At 32.7% G+C, this 25,482-nt stretch overlaps 1 protein-coding gene across 10 annotated transcripts in view; it reads left to right on the forward strand.

Annotated features, from left to right (window-relative positions):
* Positions 1-25,482, forward strand: part of sick (sickie) — a 183,371-nt gene that overhangs the window by 106,997 nt on the left and 50,892 nt on the right. For 6 of the 10 annotated variants that reach the window (XM_089714291.1, XM_089714289.1, XM_089714290.1 and 3 more), the window contains 3 exons: positions 17,537-17,640; positions 20,558-20,657; positions 20,825-22,546. In XM_089714291.1, the coding sequence (XP_089570417.1) occupies positions 17,537-17,640; positions 20,558-20,657; positions 20,825-22,546 (1,926 nt within the window). Of the gene's footprint in view, positions 1-7,526; positions 7,716-14,113; positions 14,379-17,077; positions 17,128-17,536; positions 17,641-18,925; positions 19,073-20,557; positions 20,658-20,824; positions 22,547-25,482 lie in introns of those variants that run through there. The other 4 variants (XM_089714295.1, XM_089714296.1, XM_089714297.1 and 1 more) reach the window with 4 other exon arrangements.

Raw genomic sequence — 25,482 nt, forward strand, 5'->3', positions numbered from 1 at the left:
ATACATGCCGCCGTTTTAATTAAATATAATCGGTTTGATAGCATTTAAAGTGTAATTGCGAGACATGTATGGATCAAATATTTCGTGGGAAAAGTATGAATTTGGAAGCTTTATCTATGTGACATGACTACGATAGTTGTGGTTAAATAATATGTGGGTGAATTTTACGGGTGTTTTATTTTGGGCTAATCACATACACGCAATTATATTGACAATTAAAGTATCTAATTGTCATATTTGAAGGAAGTACGATGCTTTGAATAAAAATGTTTTAAAATCAATCATTACCTATATTTTTTACTTCCTTTTTCAATACGATTTAAATCCAAACTTTTACAACTTTCAAAGATTCAGAAAGGTCATTGCCTGCTGATTTTTAAAATGAAATAAAACGTTCGTTATCGCATGTTTATTGAGGTATTTTATATTCGGAGAAAACATAAAAAACCAAAGGCCAAAACGCTAACGGTAAAATTGGCAGTGGGTCGAGTGGATCCTCCCTCACAATATTTATAACGTGTTTCCTTTCCGAATGGTGATAAGCCGAGATAAGTTTCATATTACTTGGGGCGATGTTTCTCATTTAGCCAATTATTGTAAAGTAGGGTCGTAACACATGACGATGTGTTAATTTTTGAGCTTTAGTATTTTTCGCCTTCTGTTTGAGGAACACATATGCGATTAACCTTTATAAATGCATATAAAAGTAACGGTAAACATACATTTTTGTACAAGGAAAGATTGCAAATGAGATGTGGATTGAATCTTGTTTAGCATATAATTTTGTATCTCTTTTATATAAAGTCTCTTACTTAAATGATTTTTTATAAATAACTTGAAACATCATAATTTGAAAACACGAATTCAATTGCCTTTTACTACAGTGGCGGGTGTGATTTGGCGATAGCTTTTGTTTGAACACGGTCAACAGACGGCTCTTGTCACGAACGTTGTTTACGTTCGAACCGCTCCGTCAACGATCGCCTATTCATTTCGTCAACAAACACTGACAATCTGTTTTAACGAACTAAAACTGTTTGGTTTAAGATATTGAATAAATATTTTGTATAATATCTTGAAGTTAGCGATTGATGAAAGCCTCTTCGAATAATTTAATAAGAATTTAAAGTTTAAACATTCCTTGTTTTGATATTTCACGGAATATCCCTACAACATACATATTATTAACTTTAAAATGCTGCTTAATAAAAAATATGTAATTTTTAATACCGATGTATGTGTTTTCTACTCATTTTCTCATTGCTCATAATCCTAAAGAGTTATTCCTCATATGCAATCCTTAAAAGGCTTTCATTTAAAACGGAGCATTCGTATGTCATTAGCAAATGAAGATGTCATTTACATCCCGCTGCTTAGTACTTCAAAGGCTCAAAGCCTTTGTACCCATTAGATAGTACAGAATAAGTAGAAGCAGCTTCTATACAGGCAGTGAAGGTATATCTGAAAATATGAAAGCATGTTATGGGAGGTGAAAAGTCACTTGGGGAAATTATTAGTTCTAAATTTCTTACAAGCACTGTAAGTGAAAAGGAGCGAATTTTATAAAGAAAATAGTGTGTATTTTCGATTACATACGTTACTTAATAAAGGTAAATTTAGTAATTAGTTAGTTATGAAATGATCTAATTTAGTAGTTTTAATTATAATATATGGAGTAGTAACGAGACTCGAGAGCTTTACCTAACTTTACGCCTATATATTTTTCCTACACATAAAATGAGTAAAATTCAAAATAGCCAGAAAGTTGAATAACATGAGCAATATACATTCCGGGAGCAATACCGATGAAAAATTATTAATTTTGCCGGAGAAAAAGCTGTATACATCTGAAGTTCGTACCAGAACCTCTATTTCGTATTTCTTAGATCTTTTATACGATGGGAATCAACATAAAATAATTAAATGTAACCGTTTTGGATTACAAAGCAATAACTACCAGATGGTCGTTTTGTAGCACTAACAGCTTGTGACAAATAATTTGTACGTGAAGTATTTTTCTATTACAAGTCCCAGCATGGGAAGGTCCGTTTACGATCGTCTGGGCAGGAGTTTGCCGGGCCCTTGTTGAAAATTTCTTATTAAACTGCACTCTTTATGTCCTCGTAAATTACGCGTTATGGGTTCAATGCTTCATTTAACCCCCGCCCTTGGTTGACGTTTAATCGATGAGGATTATGGATTTGGGACGCAAAACTTATACAAGTCGATCAATAAACAAATCATTTAGAAGTTAAGGACGCTGTCACAAATCTGCGTTACTCAAATTTAGGTATCTAACGACGTAACTTTGTTCGCGGCAATATCACGCTCACGTAAACATAGCGCATTCCATTTTATAGACCATCTTCATACTTGATATTATTTTTAATTTTTGATATTATGTATTTTTATTGAAATTGATTCCAGAAGATTACTGGGAACTTTAAAAATTCATTTTGTTACTTTTATTAGTAGGTACGATCCTAATAAGTATGTTAGTATATTCAAACAACTTAAAAAAGTGTGACTATTTTACATCATTATTTCATTGAATAATAATCTATGATTTGTATACAATATCAAAGCTTTTTAAGAAATGAAGAATTATTATCATACATATGATGTTACCGGCACTGTATTAAATCCGGCATTGTATACAATTCTTAGTAAATGTATGTTATTCCGAAAAATAGTCGGAATGAAATAAATTATAGGTATTCGTCACATAACACATTACCTAGGATACTCTTAAATCTGAACTTTTCCTACGTAGAAAACACATTTGCAAGTGTGGGTGGTTTTTGGGGTAGCTTTTAACCAATATGAGGTCAAAACTAAAATCCAAGATGGCGCCGACGAAAATTTTACATCTTTTCGTCATGGGTGTCATTTTCAAGGTTTTGGAGTAGCTCTTAACAAATATGAGGTCAAAACTAGAATCCAAGATGGCGCCGACGAAAATTTGACTTTTTTCGTGATGGGTGTCATTTTCATGGTTTTTGGGGTAGCTATTAACGAATATGAGGTTAAAACCAAAATCCAAGATGGCGCCGACGAAAATTTGACTTTTTTCGTGATGGGTGTCATTTTCATGGTTTTTGGGGTAGCTATTAACGAATATGAGGTTAAAACCAAAATCCAAGATGGCGCCGACGAAAATTTGACATCTTTTCGTCATAGGTGTAATTTTCTTAATAATAAAGAAGTAAACTAAAATAAAATAACAAAGATGTTAACGTTTTTGTTATTCTATTTAAGCACGCTGTTTCTTTTTCCGTACAAAAAATCTAAGAGATATTGCAAAAAAATTGATCATCCATCCAATTTATGACCGCGCCAACCGATGCTTAACCTCGATATTTTTATTTGTTCTCTCAAAATTTTAACTGTTTACCTATCACGTTTCATGAGATACCTGGTGACAGATAAAAACACGAAATCTTAGTAATGAGGTCCTGTCATTTTACATTTACAATTTTATATTTATTCTATGCTAATACTAATATTATGAAGCTGAAGTATCTATTTTAAAAAAATAATTTTCAGTTTGTATTAGTAAGTAGGTACAATAAAACAAACAAAACATTTTCTAATTATGTAATTTCCGATATTATTAATAATTACAATAAATCTTGGCTCCACAGTGAGCTATGAGAATATGGGGTGGGTTCAGTATTTTAGATGAAAGTAAGTAAAATAAAAATTAAATCATAAAAATCTCTATATATCATTTTTATATAAGACATGATGCAAAAATACACCAACAGTTGTACTGCTATTGAACTTTTGCTTAATTTTTGTCAGTCAACGGTCTATTGCATTTATGTGAGTTATGGTCCCTTAAATCCAAAAACCATGAAAATGACACCCATGACGAAAAGATGTAAAATTTTCGTCGGCGCCATCTTGGATTTTAGTTTTGACCTCATATTAGTTAATAGCTACCCCAAAAACCATGAAAATGACACCCATGACGAAAAGATGTCAAATTTTTACCGGCGCCATCTTGGATTTTAGTTCTGACCTCATATTGCGTAATATCCACCCCAAAAACCATGAAAATGACACCCATCACGGAAAGATGTAAAATTTTCGTCGGCGCCATCTTGGATTTTATTTTTGACCTCATATTGGTTAATAGCTACCCCAAAAACCATGAAAATGACACCCATGACGAAAAGATGTAAAATTTTCGTCGGCGCCATCTTGGATTTTAGTTTTGACCTCATATTAGTTAATAGCTACCCCAAAAACCATGAAAATGACACCCATGACGAAAAGATGTCAAATTTTTACCGGCGCCATCTTGGATTTTAGTTCTGACCTCATATTGCGTAATATCCACCCCAAAAACCATGAAAATGACACCCATCACGGAAAGATGTAAAATTTTCGTCGGCGCCATCTTGGATTTTATTTTTGACCTCATATTGGTTAATAGCTACCCCAAAAACCATGAAAATGACACCCATGACGAAAAGATGTAAAATTTTCGTCGGCGCCATCTTGGATTTTAGTTTTGACCTCATATTAGTTAATAGCTACCCCAATAACCATGAAAATGACACCCATGACGAAAAGATGTAAAATTTTCGTCGGCGCCATCTTGGATTTTATTTTTGACCTCATATTGGTTAATAGCTTCCCCAAAAACCATGAAAATGACACCCATGACGAAAAGATGGCAAATTTTCGTCGGCGCCATTTTGGATTTAAGTTTTGTCAAATTGCTTTACCCCACCAATCCGTTCAACAACCCATAAAAAAAGAGGATCTCAGTCAACATAATTTTTAAAACATAATTTTAAATTACAAATAATTGGAATATGCAACTTATACAGTTTACTCTTATAAAGTATCAAATATTTCAAATCACGAAAACGGCAGTATACGCACAATAATCTTTTTCTAATTCGTTTTTATTTTTGGGACGAGGAGCGATACACCCGTCCTTCCAAGAGCGCTTCTGAGCGCGGTCTGACGACCCGCGAGAGCAAAATGTATGAAGAAATCGACAAGTATTTTTAATTTAGCTAATAATTGAAATAAAATTTTGATTTAGATATAAAAAAATTATCACAATCTATAAAGGACTATATATCCCTCAATAATTTATAGGTAAGAAGATAGATTAGGCTTTTAATTTTCTTAAAAGTGTACCGGTTTAGACCCCATTTTTTTGCATTTTATGCCATCATTGTGCTGGGAAAATCGTATTTCAGCGACAATTTTGTATGACGTCGTACAATTTTTATAAGATTATCGTAGAACTGAATATATTATCTTTAAATTAAGATATTACTTTGTTCTCACGTGTAAGTGCTTTGAGTTAAAATTGTACCGTAAAATAGCGGTTTTTGCTAAAAATCTGTTATAGCACCCTTAATATTTACTATTTATTCGTAAAAATGCTATTTTCTACTCACTAGTACCACTAGCCATTGATATTATTGTTTATTTTAATTATTCAAAATATATAATTTGTCACTTTTGAACATAAGTACTTTAAATTCACATAATTAATAAATTAGGATATACATTATTCTACGGAAGAACTATATTATTATCTATATTATACGCATTTTCAATGAAAATGCCAGTAATACCTGTAATGCCTGTAATCTATCATTCCATATTTATTCCGAGTACGCGATGAGCTTTTACATTTGTCACATTCTAAGTACACATCGTTGTAAGGCCGCGTTTACACCACGCATCGTTTTTAAAAGCGCGTCATATTCGAACGCATTCGTAATAAATCACGTTTTACTTTTAGATGTTCCACGAATAGTATAATCTTGTTTAACAAGCGAACGGGGAATTGGTAGATCCTAAACCGCATTCAGTATTTCCGCATTGTTATACAATCGTGAAAGATTGCATACTTTCAACGAGCTTGAACTTTACAGTCAATTAAATTGAACGTAAACATGCGATTAAATTATGTACACAAACTTTATTACATGACCTAAATTAGAAGTCAATATGGGTCTGCTTGTCTTGATACGTGTAAAGTTTAATCATAGTATATTTTTAAAGCGAAAATTTTCAGCTTTCTAGCGCCTTTTCATTTTTGCGAACCAACATTTAAAAAGGCGTCTCAATTCTTATTACTCATTTCAGTTGAAAAGAGTATTCTCTGAGTCGTTTGTAGAACTATCGCGGTTTTTCATTAGGGTACATCTGCAAGCATTATCTGCAGTGCAGCTACTTGAAATTACATTTTCTTAGCGCGACTGCTCCCATTTGTTTACTATCACGCTGCCACGCTTTTATCATTGTCTTGCAATTCATTGCATTCTCGTTTAAAACAAGTGGAAATGTTTATTCTTAAGCTGTCATAGGAAGGCCATGAAATGTTTAATACGTACTAGGCTTTAAAAAATATTCAAATGGTATTTATAATATTATATTATATTTAATAGAAATCAGTCAATATTAATGATTACTATTAACATTAAAATATGAATATATTATGTAGTTACGTAAGGAAGGGCGCACACAGCACGCGCACCCTCTTAAAATTTATTGTTATGCGAGACGTAACCATTCATATTAATAAACTGCACCGTTTTATTTATTAACACATAGGATTTAATTAAAATTCTTCACATCTTTTAATTTCAGACAACACGTACGTGAAATAAATATATTATACACATATTAAATGATTTTATCCGAAGTATTATAGGTAAGCATAGGTGCGTAAGGACTTTATATCTACGGAAGGTTCTTTATCTAGTCCTTTCCTGTAAATGATTTCACGGAGGATGTAGGGAGGAGTGATTTAACGAGATAAGCTGCGAACCCTTCCAGAGGTAGTGCATAATGTCATCCCGCTAATGCAAGGGCTCTTCGACACAGATGGCACCCGCGTTTTTCTACAGGGTGTGAATAACAGATATCGGTAACAGGGGTTACGTTTCCTAAATATTATGCCAGTTAAAATGATAACAATAGTTTTTCATTGTCTATTTATAAATTAGATGTGAAGCATTTTTGCTAATACGTTAGTATTCAAAAGGAAATTAATGTTAAATTATATTTTTGAAGTGAAAACTTCTTTAGCGGCGTTGAGCACTTTTTCTGTAATGGGTATAAAATCTTAAACTCGCGTCAGGACACGTGATCATCGAAAAAGCGTAAGACGGATGGAGAGTAGACAGCTATCCCCTCTCTACTACGCGCGTTTTCACTTCTGCCGGCACTCCCGGAGTGCAACCGTCTTTTTTTTTAAACATATCAATGCCTGGTTCCTTTCAGTAATTTTTTAAGTATGTAGTTACAAGAAATAATAATTTATAACACTTGATTATCAGAAAACATATCCCATATTAATACGTAAGAATCTCTGAAAGAAACGATCGTTATACAGTCATTAAGCTGAACATGTTAACCAACGCTTCAGATTCTAATTCGAGCGGATTTTGTTTTTTGTTTTCACACCCTGTACCCGCTAGTCGCTAGCTATAGCATCAACATGCGTTGCATCCCGCGCGATCACGCTTTCGGTTGGGGGCGAAGGCCCCTTTCGCCGATGATCCCGGCTATAGTACAGATGCAATGGTCGCGCGCGCACGCGACCGCGCTCCGAGGCGCGCTCCATCACGCGAGCTAAAGTTTCCCCGTGACATTTCGAACTAAGGATTTAAACAAATTGTGCACAGCTATATCCGTGGATGTGAAACAGTGTATACATCAGCCTCATTTGGACGGTTTGACGGCTATTTTGATGCAGTTTGAGTTAAATCTGGAATATTATTCGTTTTGTTTACGTTAAAGTGTGATTCACGTCAATATTACTCTTACACTTGACTGAGCGAAACAGATAAAATTAAGCTTGCTTCATTAGTGTTATTGTTCGCTTATTTCGTATACTTGCGCTAATTATATTTTTGAAATACTTGGATTTTAATTCAGTTCATTTTTAATAAGTAAAAGCCTGAACTTTTACTGGTAAAAGTAAAGATATTTAGTTATCTATTGTCTAACAATTATAATAATTATATTTGACGGTATTTTTACACTTACAAAGTGATTTCATTTGTGGACCGTATATTCTACATGAGGAAGTGAAATATACCCTCATATTTTTTAAGATATTTTAATGGTAGATAATGCAGAATATTATAATACTTAAATGTTTTATGCAGTGATCATAAAGTTAAGCTAACTTGAAATAGGCGTATCTTTTACTAAGCCACAATGTTTAGCGTTGAGATGAAAGATAGTGCTTAACTGAATAACGAATCTGCACGAATCTTGAACGTGTATTCTATCTATACTAGCATTAAGGTTCTTTAAAGGCTAAAGGTAACAGAAATAACTAGCTATCGTGCATAGAAAAAGTGCTTGTTTTAGTCAGTTGTTAGAGGTCAAAATAGACCTGCACCTACCATTTAACAGCGTGTCGGTCGTAGGTGTATATCCTATTACCTAGGTATAAGTCGTAGTGGCTTATACAAGTTTCGTTTTACTTATTGGTTTGCGAAGGCTGGAGAATGGACCCGGTTATCTTACCCCGTCTTACGCCTACGTAAATTGGACTAGTCTATGTAGGTATTATTCAATAATAGCATTACATTTTTTACAAACTGGTTTTATATTTTGTTGTTGATATATTTTTAAATGATCTCCTTTTTAGGGTTCCGTAGCCAAAATGGCAAAAACGGAACCCTTATAGTTTCGTCATGTCCGTCTGTCCGTCTGTCCGTCTGTCCGTCTGTCACAGCCGATTTACTCGGAAACTATAAGTACTACAGTGATGAAATTTGATGGGAATATGTGTTGTATGAACCGCTACAAAAATATGACACTAAATAGTAAAAAAAAGAATTGGGGGTGGGGCCCCCCATACATGTAACTGAGGGATGAAATTTTTTTTTTCGATGTACATACCCGTGTGGGGTATCAATGGAAAGGTCTTTTAAAATGATATAAAGTTTTCTAAAAAACATTTTTCTTAAAGTGAACGGTTTTTGAGATATCAGCTCTCAAAGTCGTAAAAAGTATGTCCCCCCCCCTCTATTTTTATAACTACGGGGTATAAAATTCTAAAAAAAATAGAGGTGATGCATGCTAATTAACTCTTTCAACGATTTTTGGTTTGATCAAAGTATCTCTTATAGTTTTTGAGATAGGTTGATTTAACTGTAATTTATTATATTTGCTGCTACGGAACCCTTTGTGCGCGAGCCCGACTCGCACTTGGCCGGTTTTTAAATTTAATAATTAATTAGTTAAATAAGTATAATACTATACATATTTCGTATACCCACTCGAAAGAGATGACTAAAGCAATTTGTCACATAGTTTATAATAGTATAAATTAATAACTAACGGGCTATATTATGAAATAAATATAGACTTAGTCCATAAATAAATATAATTTACGATACACTCAAGTATAAGTACTTCGGCAAACAATGTGCCTTGCTATCAACGCTTTGTTATCACTTGACAGTAACTGCTAATTAAATTTCCTTTTGAAATTATTATCCATTATGAGATTTTTAATGTTAATAGATTCTAAGCTTAATTACGCTTAAGTACTTATACGTTCATTTAATTCATATTGCTTTTGTGAAAAATTAAATAAGATAGGATTCTGTATTTGAAATACTTACGAATAAATACAAACTAATTTACAACTTTTTTTTATTTTTTGCAAAACAAAAAAACTTTATTGGTATTGTTATTTACGTATCAAGGTTAATATTAAAATTTTATGATTATGAAATCAACTAAACAAATTTATGTATACATCTCCTTAATTATATTATCGAAAGATAAGGTTCCTTTTGATAGTAATTCTTCATCTATTGAATATTTTTTATTACTTTAAACTTAAGATATTTAAGAATTAATTATTCAAAGGGAGCACCTTCAGTTATACATTTAAAATATAAATATTTTAAATGTTAAAACAATATTACAAATAAAGGCAAAATTTGAATTTCAAGAAATCGTTAATATGTTAAGCAGTTCATATACGATTGTGGCAAAACCAGTTTCATGGGTAATGTACGTGGGTGCATTGCAGTTCTGCAAATCTCGGGGATAACATTTTAATGGCGTTCTCGTTTAGTTTTGTTTTGTACGCAAACATTATATTATCTCAGTTGCTAGCAGTTGCCACAATAACATTCTATACTAAAAATTAAAACGAATATGTTTAAAAAATTAATAAAAACAAAAAAAAACTGTATGGTTCAAAATATTAATAAACACCTTACTTTTTTACTATGGGAAGTACAAAGTTTATGACAAAACGTAGTAAACATCGCTAGACTGACAAAAAATAATTTAAGCGATGTATGTTTTTTAGTTTCACATTGTTTGGAAAGGGAATACATTTGGGGTTGCCAGTTGCCACCCCAAGATTCTACGCCCCCGTCTCTCGAATACAATAGTTCACATGAAATAATCGATACATGTCTATAATGTTTATTTCTATTAATATATTTTATGTGACTTTAAATAAAGTTGATTCCAAAATAAATAAAAAAAATGTAAGCTGAAAATTAAAAAAAAAAATGTGATGAGAAAAATTCGAATTCCAATTTCAAATGTCAATTGTCAACATTGTAGGTATATGTCTGTGATAAAAAATAAAAACAAAATGCCATTACTTACTTAATTTATTTTGTTTTCGAGATAAATGTGCATTGGTAAATGTCATTGATTTTTAAACAAACAGAAGAGGGCGGTGTGATAAATCTGGTTTAACGTCATGAGTTTGCAGTTCGTATCTTCTCCCTTCAAGGTACGCGTGCAAATTAATATATATTGGTTAGCCGCAACCAACGTTATGAAAATTGATGGCAGTGTAAAACCTATCTAATATTTACACTGCTGTTACACGTTCCTCATGGCAGTTTATCAAGTCAATACCGTAAAAGTGACTGTATAGGAATATGTACTACACAAGTAAATCACTACATAGTATAAAACAAAGTCGCTTTCCCTGTCCCTATGTCCCTATGTCCCTTTGTACGCTTAAATCTTTGAAACTACGCAACGGATTTTGATGCGGTTTTTTTTAATAGATAGAGTGATTCAAGAGGAAGGTTTATATGTATAATAATATCCATTAAATAGTGGAGAAGTACTGTTATTTTTGAGGTTTCTAATGTGATGTCCTTAGATTATGGATTGGTCTCCGCGCGCGCGCTACGACTAGATACCGCCGGCGTACTTGAAAAATGCGGCAACTTATAGTACGCCGAATTCGGCGTACCCAAGCCAGTCGTGTCACAAGCATTGTGTGGAGAGGGTGAACCGATAATTTATAAAGATTTTGAACAAAATCTGAAGTAAAATGCCTATTTGTGTCATAAAACTATTTAAAAATAATACAACAAAAAATAAGAAAGACACTGGGATCACGTACCATCACTAAGTATCGTATTATTCGAAATTTCTCCTTTACTTCGAAAAATTTTTCTACGAAAATACGACGCCATTCAGTGTTGCCGTATTGCATATCCAAAAAAATACACGTGGTTGAGGAAATATTTTAGCAATAATTTGAACTTTTTTTTTTCAATACTATTACTAACACATGTATAAAAAAGTATAATACAATAATTTATTTCTGTTTAACCATGTTTAACTGATTCATATAATATGTTTTTTTTTATTTCCGCTTTTTTACTTTTAAACAACCTTTGTGACTATAGTATAGTAGCGTCGCAAGTGGATTTGAGTCACATGTTCATGGATTCGATTCCCGGCCAGGTCAGGATGAAAAAAATATTTTTCAAACTTCTTTCCAAGATGCCAGATTTCCCATTTATGAGGTAAAATTTATGTAGCTGGCAGCCCAATTCTTCACACACACTAGCGTCTTTACAAATTGCCTAACACACACTACAGAAATGAGTTGCCGCACTCACAGAGCTATTGTTTTTAGGTGGGGCGGTATCTAGTCGTAGCGCGCGCGCGGAGACCAATCCTTAATCTAAGGTGATGTCGTAAAAAATTACATTTTTTCCGCTTACATTGCAAACGCAGGCTGAACCCTACGAGTTTTATCAAAATAATGTACTAAGTATTATACACATTGAAAAGTTCTACAGAAAAGTCCGCGATGGTATATGTCTATCTCTTATGGATAACCCACAATAACTTTTTTTGTCATTTACTTTTTACGACAAATAATGGCTAATTTTCGAAGCGATTTTAACCAATACAGCATTAATCCTTAACCAATTAAATACCTTGAATACATTGTTCATTTAATATAGATCTATATGGCCCTTTACACCGTATGATTTAAGTGAATATCTTCGAAGATATTACAGTTTTAAAAATTGCGGGACGTAGCGTTTGCGGCGGTACCGGCTGGCCGCCCGGCTATAGTATATTTTATACCCGTCCGAAGCCGGAGCGGGCCGCTATGTTATTTTAAACAACGTTCACAATTTTTCTGTAGTGTATTAAGTATCAGCATTGCACCCGTGCGAAGCCGGGGCGGGTCGCTAGTGATAAATAAATATTGTTCTTCTAAGGATTTAACATGTACTTAATTTAACTTTCTTTAAAAGTTTTATCTCTTCCTAACTTTCAGCCAGCATCATGCCTCAAAATGCTGAATGGAATTTAATTTAGTTGAACTTTGCATAAGTTAGTATAAGAAACCAAACATTATAGCCTGAATTTATTAACATACAATAGGTATGCAGTAATAGATGTGTTTCGATAGCACAGATGACTGCTTTTTGCAAGTGAGTATATGTACCTATATTAAATCGGACAAAATAATTGATATAATAAGTACAGTGTGGAAATTTTCGATGGGCCCTGGAGGGAAAGTACTTGAAATACTGAAGATAGGGCCCATCGAAAATTTCCACACTGTATATATATTTTGATACATTGATTTTGCAGGAAAATGAATACAACTTTGCTTAAAAAATTTGAATCCGTCTGAAGTCGTTGATATGTGTAGTTATAGATTGAGTGTTGTGTATTTCTCAAATTTTAAATAGATTTTTTCTTAATTTTTTCAAAATTATAAATTCGATCGTAAGCCATAAAATCACAGTTGACAGATACAAAAATGTAATACAAAAATCTATGAAGATTATGAAGCTAATATGAATTTGACCAGGTGTAATCACCATCAAATTTGATTTTCAAAGTTCCGTATGGAAAATCAAGTGCATTGTTGCCCCGTTCGAATACCTTTTAATCAATGCGTGAATTGATGGATTTTAACAATGGCTTTTGGGACAATTTATCCAATGGCCGGAAGACATTATGCATGTATTCATTACTGTGATGCTCTGGGCGTTTAATGACTGGTCTCTGGGCATATAGTAAATGTTTTAACAAAAGACAAATAGGATGTTTGAATACGAAATAGGCTACGTAAATATGTCACAGTCAATCTATAGACTTTTTAATGATGAACAAAAATATGCGTATATTTTCCAATAAAATTGATAAATGATACATTGATGCGATGCTAAAGTACGTTTAGGCATTATGATTAAACTCTATTGGAAAAGCTCAGCTCATCGTGCTCATTCATGACACTCACTGTGATTAATCCGATAATGTATCTAGGCCGGTTATCCTTAATATTTTACTATCATTGTTAGGATTTAGGAATTATATTAAATTAGTAGTAATTTGATTAATAATTAAATATTAAATTTCAAGATCTCTTTATTTCATTGTTGTCAAGGTCGATGCACTATCGGTATGGTACTCTACCTATAATTAACCTTTTTTGTAACCCTTAGTTGTTTGAATGGAGAATACTGTGTAATGGTTCAGTCCCTTTCTTTAACTTCAATAGACCAATTATTTTTATTGTGAGCACTTTCGTTTTAAACGTTTTATGGTTATAACAAAAGCACGATATAAACAGAAGCGTTCTTGTCATTGAGATGTATGCAGAAAATCTTTGTTAATCTAAAGAATTCAATGGTCTTCATGAGAATGATGATTGAAATTGTGATCGAATAGCAGTTCGAAATGCCTGTTATACCTACCTGAAATGTTTGCAAACGTTGCAGTGTTTTGGGTAAACCATCTATAATGGCATGACATGACTAACAATTTAATCGATATTATTACGACTATAGATTCTACTTTGAAATAGGTATTCTTTAAATAAAAATGAACTGAATTAAAATTTAAGAAGAAACATTAAGGTAACGCAAGACTGATTAGAGGATAGTTAACTTAGTTTGAAAATGAGATTATAAAATAATAAACGAAACATGTGTGAAAAACTTCTGTGATCTAGTGCTAAGTGATTGTAATAAGTCAACCATGGGTAACACCAACTCAGGGCAAGGGCATACGCGCCAGAATAGTAAAAGCAGAAAATCAAGAAGTCTCCCCACATCTCCAGAAGTCAGAAGGTATAGTTATAATACACAATATTCAAATCGATATCAAAGAATGTGTTTCATAAAATTCTTAACTTTAGATAACACATCTATGTAGATATAAAACCACAAACCTCAATTCATTCTACTTCATAATTCCATTTAAATAATTAAAAGTTATAGCTTTGCAAATTTATTTTTACAATTTTAATACATCTACAGCTTCGCGTCGATATAATCGTGTATTTCATAAAAATGGTAACTTAAAAAAGCCCCTCACAGTCTATGCGGTGTAAGAAATGTTAAGTGTATGTTTATTAGTTGTTCCATTAACAGTTCGTAATTCGGAAACTTCACATCCTGAATCGAAGTTGGGGCCCGTTGTTAAAACTCAATATCGAAGTGAAATTAAGAGCATCTAGTCCACTTAGTAGATGTGATCTAAAAATACATCGAGCCTGATTCAAGTCACGGTTCGTCGATCTTTTACAGCGCGAAGCATATCATCAATAGTGATCTTTGATCTCACCGTGTAACATGGAACATTAGTAAACAATAAATAGGGATTACTTTTCGTTAGACACGACTGATATGGGCGTGAGGCGACACGACATTTTGACATTTGTCACTTTCAAGATTTCAAAACGGCAGTAGTATATTATCTGTTAGAAGCATTGTATAATAATGGGTTACAAGTTTTTTTAATCTTAAATATTGTACATATGTGTATTTCAGTCATTGAATTAAATACAGATTTAATTCAAGTGTTTTGTCCTTTAAATACGAGCATGTTGTATATAAAATTGAATTGAATTGCAGTTCTTTTGTTGAAAGAACTAACTTTGCAGGTAAAATAAAAACGCAGAGATGTAGTACTTAGTAGGTATCTGCTGACTGCTTGAACCAAAAAAATAAAGTTTATAAATAAATGCCAATTGTAAGAAATAACAATAAAGAAAACATGTGTGTCACGGGTATCATAAATGAAAAATCTTAGCTATTGTGTAAGTTATATGGCGTGCATTACATATGTATACCTACTTACATATACATTATACATATATATTGCGTGCGCCGGCGACACCAGATGTTCAATGTTTAGATTTTGCCCTTATGTCACAATTAACAATACTCTGACAAATGTACATAAAACTTATATTGTTACATTTTGTCTTTTTTTAAGCCTTGAATTTTATTATGTGAAAATGGAGACTCATTTTCTCGCCAAAAATGTGTATTATTTTTATTGGATTTTAATATTTATAACGAATAAGCTGATAAACTATTTAACCGATATAAAAAATAATAAGTATAAAAAATTCATTTGTATAGGTACCTGTCATGTACCTGTATTTAATTCTTCCGGGTTTCCGAAATTAGCGGTTTGTTTAAATCGTAATGTACCATTAACGCCATCTAGTGTGGAGTAGTCGCTTCAATCGATCGAAAACAAAACATTCGAATGTGATATCAAAACACCATAAAACACATACCATGTCTGATTCCGATCATTACAATTTTTTGGTGTTATAATAGAGCTTTGCAGTAAATAAGAACTATTATGATTATAACATATGTCTAGTTTCTATAGGAACACACCTACAATATATAAAATTATTATAGTTAGGTACTTTATTACATACTTAGTTCTTTATTCTGTTCCACATACCTAAATAACAAAACATTCCTTGTTGGTATAAACTATAAATATAATAAAGTCTATGCTATAAAAACAAAAGACTATTTAAAGAGTAAAAACTGTATAAATGCAAAGCTCACTTGAATAAGTAGGTAATATTTCACCTTACAATTGCTTCCTTGCGTATGTTTTATTATAAAATCGTGACCACACCGGCGACGACGAAGGGCGACACATTAGTCGGTATTATTTTTATTTCTTTATTAACAAAGGAGGAATATTAACGGTAATATTACGATAATACCTTCACGTTAGCATTTGAAGTATACGGTATACAATTTGCCTATCGATTCAATCTGTACTCGGAGACTTATTTCTTTGAAGAAGTATTTAAAATTTTATATTCATCAATAATTATGTTTTCATTTTTCAATAAAGTCACTGATTATATTGAAAAATGAAATATAGAGATTATATTGAAGAATATAATAATTAATATAGAGTTACTGTTATATTATTTTAAAATGTATTGTGAATATTACTTACTCCTGATACTGATCAATTATTTTGGAATAATTAACATTTATTTTAAACTAGCGGTCCGCCCCGGCTTCGCCCGTGGTACATGTTTACGTTTTCTCTACATAAGAACCATCCTCGTACTTCAAGGAATATAATAAAAAAAGAATTATCGAAATCGGTTCAGCCGTTCTCGAGTTATGCGCTTACCAACACATTTTGCGATTCATTTTTATATATAAGAAAGATACCTACCTATAATTTAGGATACGGGAAGCATTATATCCTATTGGAATAACTGATTTATTTAATTACGTAATTAATAGATAGGCGTGTACAAAATGTGAGCATCACAAATAGTTCTAATACTTTTGCTAACAAAACATTATTTTACAATTTGCACATACGACAAGGTATATCATATTACCTTTCAACTACCGGCGATTTATATTATTATTTACAACTGGGCATAGTATTTCAAATGATAGTAATTTTATAGAGAATATAAATCACACGTAGAAAGTTGTGGTACACAAACAACGTTTATTTATAATCTCTGAAATACATTTAATGTAAGTTAGAGGAAAATATGCACGAAAGTGAGAGCTATTTGAGTTGCTCAAGGTAGGTCTATGTCATTTTATCTTGTTTATTTCTAGTATCGGACTCAATTAAAGGGTTCTAGCGAAGTTTGGAAATCAATGAAATGATATTTATTTAAAAATTTAAACTTATTTATAATTTAAATACAAAAGTTGCTTTGTGAATACTTATAAGCGATAAGAAACATTTATATAATTTTCTATCAATATAATTTGATACAAAACTTATTTCCTATGTATAATATTATGTAACGTAGTAGGCGGTGATGTTCAATTTTTTATATGCTTAAACATGCTATCAAGAATGAACCTTAGATTCAAAGTCATAATCGAATGCAAAAGTCCAGGGTAATGCTGTGACGTTAACCTTGTTTGGTACACACTAAGTAAACATCTGTTTAACATAACTAAATAATTACATCTATTGACAGGCAAGTCTCCGTACTGCAGACGTCGATACCGCTGCCAGCATCAGCGGCCGCGGTCCGACGGGCGCCTCCGGACAAACGACCGCTACCAGCAACCCCTATACATGGTAAATAAAAATGCTTCTTATTTATCTTTTAAACAATGTTTGATTTCCCTCTTAATTCATAACATTTCGACTTGATTATTCAGGGTTTATAATACAGCAGTCTCCGAAAAGAGGTCCTGAACCGAATTTTGGTTTGGCACAATAAGATTAGCCTGGTAACTGGTACTTGTACCTATAGTAAATTGATGAGGAAAATTGATCTAAAACGCTCTTGGCTCTCCCAAAATGGTTTCGGGACCTTCATAAATTTCGAAAACATAATATAATTTTTCTTTTCGAAAACGTTGTTGTCTGTAGTAGTTTGTTTTGTAGTTATAGGTAATACCATAGTATAAAGAGCACTTATACTATGGTAATTCGTAAGTATTGATTAGATGAGATATAATAAGAATAAGCTAGGTGCGTTTAAAAATATACTAGTATTGAGGATTAACTAGACACGTAATTGCATAGTCATTTTTATGTCTAACTATAATTTAAAAACTTTTAAAATCTCATGATTTTATGAGCAAGTTAACATGAAATATTTATATTATTACAAACCTTTATATTATGGTTTAAGTTTTATACAATAACAAACATATTATATAGTTATTAACTGTTTTTAAATTTTCATTTTTTATTTTGAAGTGAACAACGATTGCTACGTTATGTAGCTACACTTTGTTGTCTGATAGTCTTGAAGAATAGGTTATGAACAATGTATAATATCTTCTTTGTTAATAACCGAACGTAGAACATTAGTAGGATTAAGTTTACTTACAATGTTTAAAAAACTAAAAACAATACATTCAAACTGAGTACCTCCTCCCATTTTACTGCGTATAAATAAAACGGTGTATTTTTGTAAAAAAGTGGTTAATTAATTTTGCGACGTTTTGTTTTAATTAAATATAAGTCTTCCTACTCCTGGCACTTAAAACTGAACTTTTGAGAAAGTAAAAGACAAAGAAAACGTTCACTGACCTTACTAAGTAACTTCGTTACTCGTAGACCATTTGTAGACATCCATTATCAGAATGGATACGTGTAATTCAATTTAGCAATTAGTTAATGGCATCTCGTAAAAGAACGGACTGTTTCACTCCATAATAAAAAAAAAAAAATTGTAAAGATTTTTTCAAGTATTTGTCCTGTCTACTAAGTGGGAATTAATTTAACAACAGACTCGCTATAACATCCGCTGGTCATTGTTATAGCCGTAATGAAAACACTAAGCCAGTTATTATGAATCCCGCGCATGGGAAGCGATAATCTAAGGATTTATTAGGTCCCACTGTTATCGTGTATCGTCTTGTAGACAGATGCATCGCCAGTTGATGTGCACTGTCCAAAGCGAACACTCATTCCTCACTTATAATAATCATAATTAGTCAGTCTGTTGAATTCTTAAGCCCTGTGTTCAGTGTGTGATAACTTTCTCGGTTTCGAGGTTTGTATCAGTGCTAGAATTGCAATTTTTTTAGTGCTATATACCTATATTTTCAGTTCGTAACAGTTAAGTAATTGTAAGCCGTGGTTTATATTTAGATAAAACCATATAGTAAAAGACACGTTTATATTTAAACTCTTATCAGTATAGTATGCGTAAATAGTCATTTTTGTGATATGTAGTATGTTTTTTTAATTAAAAATAACAAAAGACGTTCAGGGTTTTTTAATTTTAAATATTTATTTTACTTTGGTTAATTTTGAGGTTTATAAAATTCGTTTTAGATTTTATTTTAAAATAACGTACTATTTAGCCCTATTAAAGTAGCGATGTAGCGGCAGTGTATTTTTTTGACAATTTTTTTTTTGTATTTAACGTTGGATGCGTATTTAAATTTTGTCATTTGCAACTATTTAAAATGCTTAAACTGTTTAGGCTTTATTGCATCAAATGTAACGTTATAACGTGATATTTTTCAAATGATTAGCCGTAAGCCATTGCGGTTAAATGATGGATGGGTGCAAATAAAGCGGATGGTACTAGTGTAGACTGTAGGTACCAACTGTTGATTGAGAACTGAGACCGTTGATTCGTTCTGATGACGCACTCGACTTCCTTTTGAAACTGCTGCCCTAAATTATTGGAATTCGTCTACGCTATATCATTGCACAAAAATTTCATTTTATGCAGTGACCTTGTGAAACATCTTTGTGAATGTATAGTTATTTAAATATAAGGAACGAATATGGCATGTCTGTCGTTTACGTAAGCATTTCTTAAATTGGTATACAATATGGAATTAGTAAACAATAGAATTTATGATAGACGTTGGTATACATTCAAGCACTTTATAGGACGTCCTGCTATAGCCAGAGTTGAACAATAATCTTTTCTCTAACTATAATTAATTATATATCATGTCGGATGTCCATCTGGATCAATGTAAAATTAAAAATTGTAAAATTTAACGATACTTTAAAAAGATTTAATAATTCAAAACATTTTACACACAACATATCAAATTTTTTACAACAAATAAAAGACAAAAAGTACTTTTCAAATTGTCTAACTTTTAAAAAAATGCCTCGTGTTCATAAATATAAATTGGATAGTGTGTGCTTTAAAGCATGACGTCAGAATATTATTATTTTGTTTAACTATATGCAATCAATACAAGGGACCAAGTTTATAGAACTATACACGATCAGCTGGCGTCCCCTAAATGAAAAAGTTTTTAAAGGGTCGCTAGGGGTCTCGGAGACCAAATTAAATTTGGCTTCGATAACAAACATACGATTATTGGTGGAAAACATTATGTTTTTATAACCTGGCAATCAGTTGAAGTCGTTCACTGATTCGGAAATGTTGTGTTATAAATTATTCTATACCTATTCCCTTATCAATATAAATGTAGCAGTATAAATTTACTGTGAAAATTAATTCGGTATTAAATGTCCTTCACTGACTAACATTATTAAATCACAGGTGGGAAAAGTGGTTTGTCCGCAAGTTCAAGCCGTTCAACGAGCCCGCTGGGACATGGCGCAGTTAGTTTTATACCTCGCGCACCAGCTTCATCATCTGGGTAAGGATTATTGTTTTCAGTTCACTTTTAATATGTAGTTTCAAATGCTACTTCATTATTTTTTGTACTAATTAACCATGTTTATTTAAACATTATATTTATACTTGCATTTGCTATGTAACTAAATGTCTCTAAAGATAGGTAACTTATATTTATTCTCTTTACAGGTCAAGGCCGAATTCCTCTCTTTTAACACCTGGCAGTAAGATTCCATCATCTTTGCCCACCCAAACGCAACAACATTCCTCAAATGTATCGAATCATAATGGGACGCCAACTAAGCAGTCGATGTTAGATAAATTAAAATTATTTAATAAGGATAAAGTTAGCGCAGAAAAACAAAATAGTAAAAGTTCCGCCGTTTCAAAACGCACGAGCTCGTCCAGTGGGTTTTCTTCTGCAAAAAGTGAAAGATCCGATTCTAGTCTAAGTTTAAATGAATCTTCACATATTCCAAATTCACATATAAAATCTAACTTAGTAGGGCCTAAAAATGTGAGGCATCAAAATGATACATTAAATAAAGATAAGAGCGGAAAGAGTGTGAAATCCAAACTTGTAGGATCGAAACTAGTAAAAGAGACATCAATGAATTTAAGCAAAGTAAACCCTAAATCGAACAATAATGAAAAGTCAAGAAATAGTCCTAAGCTACCCGCTAGAGATAAGGAATCCAAGTTAGCTGCGCCGAAATCTGTTAGTAATACGAAATTAAACTTAATTGAAGATAATTCCAGAATATCAAAGCCTAAATTAGAATCAAAGATGGTGAAATTATCAGGCAGCCAAGCTAAATTAAGTGATACGCGGGCAGACAATACGTCCAACAATCCTGCTCAATCCCCTTCTCCAACGGGAGGGCAAAATGTTCCTTTACAAAATCATACTGGTATTCCGAAACCAACAGCCGCTGTAAAAGGAACTTCGAAGGTATCTAAAGATGACAGACATATAATACAAAAGAATACAAGCAGCCAATTGAGTCCAATACAAAGTAACTCAAGTTTAAATTCCACGAATATTGTTGGCACTTTACCATTTACTAGAGAACAGTCTAATTTAAACAAAGAAACATCTCAAAAGCAAACATTAGCTGTCTCACCAATGCCAGTGGTAAATTCTACAAATCAAAATCCATCTTCTCAGATGTCAGAGAGTTCACATTCCAATTCTACACACAGTACAACAGGTCAACAGTCTAATTCAAGCGACGGGAGCGTAATATACAGACCATCCAGTGAATCTGGTTCAGAAGTATCAAAAAGTAATGCATCATCTAATAGGAAAATGGACATGAATGCGACATATATAAATAATGTCATAAATGAAGCTGAAATATCTGAAAAAGAAGCAGCTCAAAAAAGAATTCTAAGTAGCCCAGGTGTAAAACAAATGTTTGACCACAACAAAACACTAACAGAGGCTGATAGAAATGACAGTCGTTCCAGTACTCCATCTCATTGTAGAGATAATTCATTAGGTGAAGATGAAAACCCATTAATGAACGTAATGCCAATGAGACCTTTACTTCGAGGATACAATAGTCATTTAACGTTACCCATGAGAACTTCGGGTTTAGCACAAAAAAATGTTACTGGCTATCCTCATCATGCGAATACTGTGAAACCGAATTTTGGTAGAGAAAACGTAGGGTTACGCGATCGCCTTAATTTCAGCCCTGGATTTTCTAATCCTGATTATTGCGATTTAGAAATAGCTTCTGGATATATGTCTGATGGGGACTGCTTGCGAAGAATTAATGTAAATGAAATGGATTGTGGTCGGAGCAATGATATAATGGACGGCTACATGTCAGAAGGCGGTGCGTCCCTGTACGGACGACGCATCAACTACCAGCAGCCCTCGCAGCTTCAACAATTAGATGAAAGGTTAGTGATATTCTTTGTATGTTGTAATTATTCTTAATATATTACTATGCGTCATTATGATAATATATTAACTGATATATTATTCCTCGTATATTATTATTAATTGCCAACCATATCGTAAAAACGTAGTTTGATTAATGTCCAAATCCTATTACATAAAATATAAATACCTATTGTATTTACATTGACACAATACAATGCTCCACAAGTGGTTGTCACAAGTAGGTATTATGTTACCACTCTTCGCCATCAAACCACATTCTTTTCTGCCTCTTTCACATTAAACTTAACTTGTATATCAAATATTGTATTTATATGATTGTTTTTTTTTATATTATCTACCTACATTATGTTAAATATAGAAAAAATAAGTAATCTAAATTGGATTAGACCGACAGGATTAGGGCTGTGTGTTTTTAAATAGATAGAGCTATTATACAAACAAAGCATTTATAATTTGAACACCCGTACGATCTGCCATCTCCCAGCGAAGACTCACATAGCGCACTCACACTGTCGCATCGCACGGGGAGGGCGGGGTGGTCAAAATCGATACTCCTACGTCTCACGCCGTCCCTTCCCCGCGCATAACTATATACCACACCTCGACCCTAACCACCCACAATACCGATATTCAGCTATAGTACTTATGAAATAAAAACGCTTAATAAATTTAGGGTTTTGATTCATATTTCTACACAATCGCAAAATTGAGCTTTTCATGAGCTTAATTTTGCATCAAACTTGTAAAAAGAAAATAATTCGTCAATTGTAAGCACCTTTTCTTTTAATATTCATTGATTCAATCACAGTAATATGATTACGTAAATAGTTTAAGAGGCTTTGAGCTTAATATAATGTATCGGTTGGTGTCGCCGGTTCCGATGGTGCCGGCAGCGGCAGGCAGGGCGGGCGGCATTCGGCGCCGCGCACTACGGGCGTGCGGGCGCGCCGACCCTCTGCCCGCTGCTAAATACACACGTGAAAAACTTTCTCGATTTCTGATAATGTAAATCTGGAACTGTAATCGATCGTGCCTCCGTCAGACGCACGCTCGCTCGAGCACGCCGGTCCCAGCTGCCGGCGCCGATCTTGGACCGCGCTTAACAAAGACTCAATGTGAAACGATCGCGCCCGTCGCGAATCCTGTGAACTGCGATAAAACGTTGACTTACTCGGTCGTGTTAGTTATTAAGTGTTTCCTAGTCATTAGTGGTGGACCATATGCGTTGTGCCTTCTGTCGCATGTATAATAGGCGGGAATTTCGGACGTAGTTCGTTTGCTATATCGTATAATAAATACTGTTCTATAATAATTTTGTGAACGTTCTTATCAGTGTTGCCTTGCTATGTGTCTTTGCTTTTAGCGGTAGAATATAATATACGGTGCTTTGTAGATATTTTGTACTGGTGTTACTCATATACAACATAGATTTTCGAAAGTGCTTAAACACAATGTGGGTAAGGATTGTCTTTACATTATTATATTATTATACGTAAGTGTTAACTGTTTATAAATATATATGAATTATTATTTATGTGCTTCATATTTTTGCTATACTCAGAGCAATGACCTTGTTAACATGTGGATAATTACTGCACAGTAAATATGCTTATGCCATCTGGTCACCAGGCTCAATAATGTGAAAACGAATAATTCAGCTGAATTAAAACTATTAAACACAAGTATTTACCATGAAAATTATTAATATTGATCGATCTTAATACATCTTCAATAACAAAATGATCATGTATCTCTTCATATAAATTATCGAATGTAACTGGTAATTATAAAATAATTTTAATATTCTTAGTTACTGTGTGTTTAACTAAATGTTATACTTGGGCCTCTGGTAATAATACTACGTAGTGTTAGCAATTGAGGGGAACTTTAAATTCACCATAGTAATGGTTGTGGTCCCCTATATAAGTACTTTATTGATTCTAGGGTTTCATTGACATATGGAATATGTTTATAAATACAAATGTAATTATTAAAGAAACTTCAGAGCTTATCTTTCATAATAATAATCTTGCCATTGATATTCGTAAAGTCTTATAAATAAGTTAAATAAAAATCTGAACATTGGCTGAAATATTAGCTTGTTATTTAAAGTGCAACTGTGAATCATCGTGTAAATTATTTTGTATGAGTACTTGAACCAAATTAAGTATGTTTGCATGTAAGTCCAGTAGGTACTTGAAAATTATTTATATGCAACAGAATAAATATAATAATAGTATAATCATTGTTATTTTAGTACTGTACTTAGGCGTAGTTTGTAAAGACTCTATCAACTTCAACTTGACTTGTAATCGATAGCAGTTTACTTAAGCCCTATTCCTTACAATCGACGGAAGCGTTACCGTCTTAAACCTGAGTTAATGAGTAAGGCATAAATACCTTTCACTGTTTAATAGTCGGCTATTGAGTCGGAATCTAAAGCGAAGGTGTCTAGTTTTGGAAGAGATAGTTAATTTATGGATATTAATTAAATGTCTCAAATTATATCAAAATATTTATTTATACTTAATATAAAATTTGGAGAAATTAAGCATAAAATTGATCATTGAATATTTTAACTGCGTGCACGCATTTATTAGACATTGTGAAGCTGTTATGTAAGTAATATGTAGTAGGATTTTTTTATCAAGATATAAAACGAAATATGTACGATAATATTATACGAGGGTGGTTTCTATGCGTGTGTTTTTGTGAAATCTAGGTATGTACTAATTAAAGCTTATTAATATGGGAAATATAAGTTACTTCTCATAAATCATAGAGCCAAGTCACAGTCAATGGAATTCATCGAGAGGAAAAGTGCTCTCGATTTAAACGAGATAAGCAATTTTTATAAAGCTGATACAATATTTAATGAATGCAAATATAAAGCAGTTGGATTCTATTAAAATAAGTTAAAATTAAACGGAGT

The sequence above is a fragment of the Colias philodice genome, chromosome 3, assembly GCF_061535455.1.
Source record: "Colias philodice isolate Cphi_HAF_F1 chromosome 3, ilColPhil1 Martin Lab GWU primary, whole genome shotgun sequence".
NCBI classification, from domain to species: Eukaryota; Metazoa; Arthropoda; class Insecta; order Lepidoptera; family Pieridae; genus Colias; species Colias philodice.